The sequence below is a fragment of the Odocoileus virginianus genome, unplaced genomic scaffold, assembly GCF_023699985.2.
Source record: "Odocoileus virginianus isolate 20LAN1187 ecotype Illinois unplaced genomic scaffold, Ovbor_1.2 Unplaced_Contig_61, whole genome shotgun sequence".
NCBI classification, from domain to species: domain Eukaryota; kingdom Metazoa; phylum Chordata; class Mammalia; order Artiodactyla; family Cervidae; genus Odocoileus; species Odocoileus virginianus.
In genome coordinates this window covers 49,980-53,695 of record NW_027224378.1, presented here as the reverse complement: position 1 = coordinate 53,695, position 3,716 = coordinate 49,980, and the positions used below count along the sequence as shown (strand labels likewise).

The following is a 3,716-nucleotide window of genomic DNA, read 5'->3' as shown; positions in this document are numbered from 1 at the left end:
CTAGATTTATGGCCCAGGATGTGATCTAGCCTGGAGAACCTTCCACGTGCACTTGAGAAAAAGGTGAAAATTCATTGGTTTGGGGTGAAATGTCCTATAGATATCAGTTGGGTCTAACTGGTCCATTGCATCATTTAAAGTTTGTGTTTCCTTGCTAATTTTTCTTTTAGGTGCTCTATCCATAGCTGTTATCACCGTTCTCTTGAGCTAACACCATAATGGAGCACCCAAAGTGTTACTGAACTTCAAAATTACAAATTTGCTTTGGGATCACATATGCTACCTCTATTTGAAGGAAGCCAACGTCACTTCATGGGAAATAGATGGGGAAACACTGGAACCAGTGTCTGAATTTATTTTGGGGGGCTCCAAAATCATTGCAAATGGTGATTGAAACCATGAAATTAAAAGATGCTTACTCCCTGGAAGGAAAGTTATGACCAACCTAGATAGCATATTAAAAAGCAGAGACATTACTTTGCCAACAAAGGTCCATCTAGTCAAGGCTATGGTTTTTCCAGTGGTCATGTATGGATGTGAGAGTTGGACTGTGAAGAAAGCTGAATGCTGAAGAATTGATGCTTTTGAACTGTGGTGTTGGAGAAGACTCTTGAGAGTCCCTTGGACTGCAAGGAGATCCAACCAGTCCATCCTAAAGGAGATCAGTCCTGGGTGGTCATTGGAAGGACTGATGCTGAAGCTGAAACTCCAATACTTTGGCCACCTCATGCAAAGAGTTGACTCACTGGAAAAGACCCTGATGCTGGGAGGGATTGGGGGCAGGAGGAGTAAGGGGATGACAGAGGATGAGATGGCTGGATGGCATCACCGACTTGATGGACATGAGTTTGAGTAAACTCCAGGAGTTGGTGATGGACAGGGAGGCCTGGTGTGCTGCGATTCATGGGGTCACAAAGAGTCGGACACGACTGAGCGACTGAACTGAACTGAACTGAACATAAAATCACGTAGTAAAAAATCTAAGATGGTATTCCAATTTTATTTACTTAAGCAATCTGTGTCATCTGAGTAATTTTTTGTCCTAAAAATCAATTGACTAGTTACACCTAGGTTTCTCTTCTGCCTTTGACTTTATCATAGTCCACTCAATTTTTTAAAGGCATAGGTAAAATGCTGCCATACTCAGCATATTCATTTTTATACATTTCCAAAGTACTTTAACATATGTAGAAATATGTCCTCCCTTCAAAATGAAGGCAGGAAATATATCTAGTTTATCTTTTCATTCTCATTCTCTTTTATGCACATGATGAATAAATAACCATTTTATCTCTGATTGCTTTAATTCCCTGTTTGTTACTTATCCTCTTCCCTCTTTCTTTGACTTTCCATTAGCAAAAACTCTTTAAAAAAAAAAAAAACTCTTAAGAGTTACACCACAGGAAGTCTCCTCAGAATTCACATTTTAAGAAAACACATGGTTTAGATTTTCTTACCTTGGACCTTGAAATTCTGTTTTGAAAAACGACGAAAAACTGAACAAGAAATTTGAAAAGAAAAAAAAAGAAAAAGCCTGCTGTGAAAATCAAACATGAATAGTGAAAGTGGGTCAGTATAATTTAGTAAGACTGAAAAATTAATTCTCCAAATGTAATCATGTTCAAAAAGCAGTTAGTGGTAGAGTGTGTTTAATAATAAAATGTCAGAAAGAAAGAAAAAGAATAAAAGCTCTGTCAGGTAACTTTTGTTTAGTGTTATCAAATAAGATTTAAGAGTTACAGTGTTAAGAAGAAAAAGAACACAGAAATTAAAGAAGAAAAGGGAAAATAAAATGACTTACAGGGAAACTATAGTAATATTTTTTAAAACTCCCAAAGGTAAGTTTAATGGAATTAATTGCCAATATGTATTTTATTAAAGTATCACAAAATATACTTAATCTTAAATTTTAAGATTAAACATAAGAAATAGATGATGATGATTGGCGCAGGATCCCCAAGGCGAGGCGGAAGCCGCGCGGCAGCCTGAATGCGCGCGGAGCCTCCGGACCGGCAGCGTTTGAGCCGCCATCATGGTGCGGAAGCTTAAGTTTCACGAGCAGAAGCTGCTGAAGCAGGTGGACTTCCTGAACTGGGAGGTCACAGACCACAACCTGCATGAGCTACGCGTGTTGCGGCGTTATCGGCTGCAGCGGCGCGAGGACTATACGCGCTACAACCAGCTGAGCCGTGCTGTGCGCGAGCTGGCCCGGCGCCTGCGCGATCTGCCGGAGCGTGACCCGTTTCGCGTGCGCTCCTCGGCCGCGCTGCTGGATAAGCTGTATGCGCTCGGCCTAGTGCCCACGCGGGGGTCGCTGGAGCTCTGCGATTTCGTCACGGCCTCGTCCTTTTGCCGCCGCCGCCTGCCCACGGTGCTGCTTAAGCTGCGCATGGCTCAGCACCTCCAGGCCGCTGTGGCATTCGTGGAGCAGGGCCACGTGCGCGTGGGCCCCGACGTGGTCACAGACCCCGCCTTCCTTGTCACGCGAAGCATGGAGGACTTTGTCACCTGGGTTGACTCGTCCAAGATCAAGCGGCACGTGCTGGAGTACAATGAGGAGCGTGACGACTTCGATTTGGACGCCTAGCGGATGTCCCCTCGCCAGGACTGCATTTTGTAGATGGGGAAGCTGAGACACAAGCTTGAGATTCTGTGAAGGCGCGTCTCCGCAAGAGTGTATCAGCCAGTCGTCGGTTCTTAAGAACTTGCCTCCTCAGCTACAGGCCACGCGCGGAGCCAAAGGGTACGCCCTTTTCCACGAAATTTTCTTAGCTCTTGGACAATTGGTAATTCAGTGACTGCCGTAAGAAACAATAGGAAGCGGTTTTGTGCTGCACTGGGGAATTGTTATGTTCTTGTACCTGAAACATTGCGGTGTGAATGCAAGGACTTGGGATGGGGGAGGGCCTACCCTCGCCCCCAGCTTTCCTTTCGTTTCTTTGTAACAGGAAGTGTGGTTTAATTTATTTAACTCGAATCCTTGCTCTTGTTCCTGATTAAACTATATAGATGTTGTAGAGGTTGGTCTCAAGTTTTCATAAAATGGATAAGATTTTAGTGTTCAAGGTTCTTTCTCTTGTTTAAAGGAATGCTCTCCTAATGCCAATAAATGACCTACCTGCTTTTTAAGTGCAAAAAAAAAAAAAAAGAAATAGATGATGAGATTTTCAAAGATTAAATATATGGATAGCTTGATCAAAATAGAACCATAAGCATATGTCTATTGCTGATTCTCCTTAAAAATTTAATTAAAATTACTGAAGAGTACTTAAAGAGAATTATCTATAGCTCCATAGGAAGAAAGAGAAAATAAATACAATGAGCAAAGTAGAAATTTCTCTATTGTAATTTATTTTGTTCTCTGAATTTTTAAGACATGTTTTAAAAAAGGACCAATAAGCCCTAAATGGAGTCACTTGCCCTACTAGCAGCAAATTAAGACTAAAATAGGCATGAAAAAGCTGATTGGAAACTCAGTAAATGAGGGTGGGCTTTGTGACTGGTGGATCTTCCAATGAGTGATTGAATGGGGACTTAATGATTACTCTAAAGTTTCAGTATTTGAAAGTTTCTTGAAAGCTAGTCAGATTTCTCAAAGGAATGGTCTAACGAGCTACTATGATTGTTGTTGTTCAGTCGCTCAGTCGTGTCTGACTCTTTGTAACCCCATGGACTGCAGCACACCAGGCTTCCCTATCCATCACCAACTCCCAGAG

The 3,716-nt window shown here is 42.2% G+C and overlaps 1 protein-coding gene across 1 annotated transcript; it reads left to right on the top strand.

Moving 5' to 3' along the window:
- The first annotated feature begins 1,951 nt into the window (after positions 1 to 1,951).
- LOC110124911 (IMP U3 small nucleolar ribonucleoprotein 3) lies at positions 1,952 to 3,129 on the top strand. Its single transcript, XM_020873652.2, has one exon. The coding sequence runs from the start codon at positions 2,033 to 2,035 to the stop codon at positions 2,585 to 2,587; it is 555 nt and encodes a 184-aa protein (XP_020729311.1). The 5' UTR covers positions 1,952 to 2,032; the 3' UTR covers positions 2,588 to 3,129.
- The last annotated feature ends 587 nt before the right edge of the window (positions 3,130 to 3,716 follow it).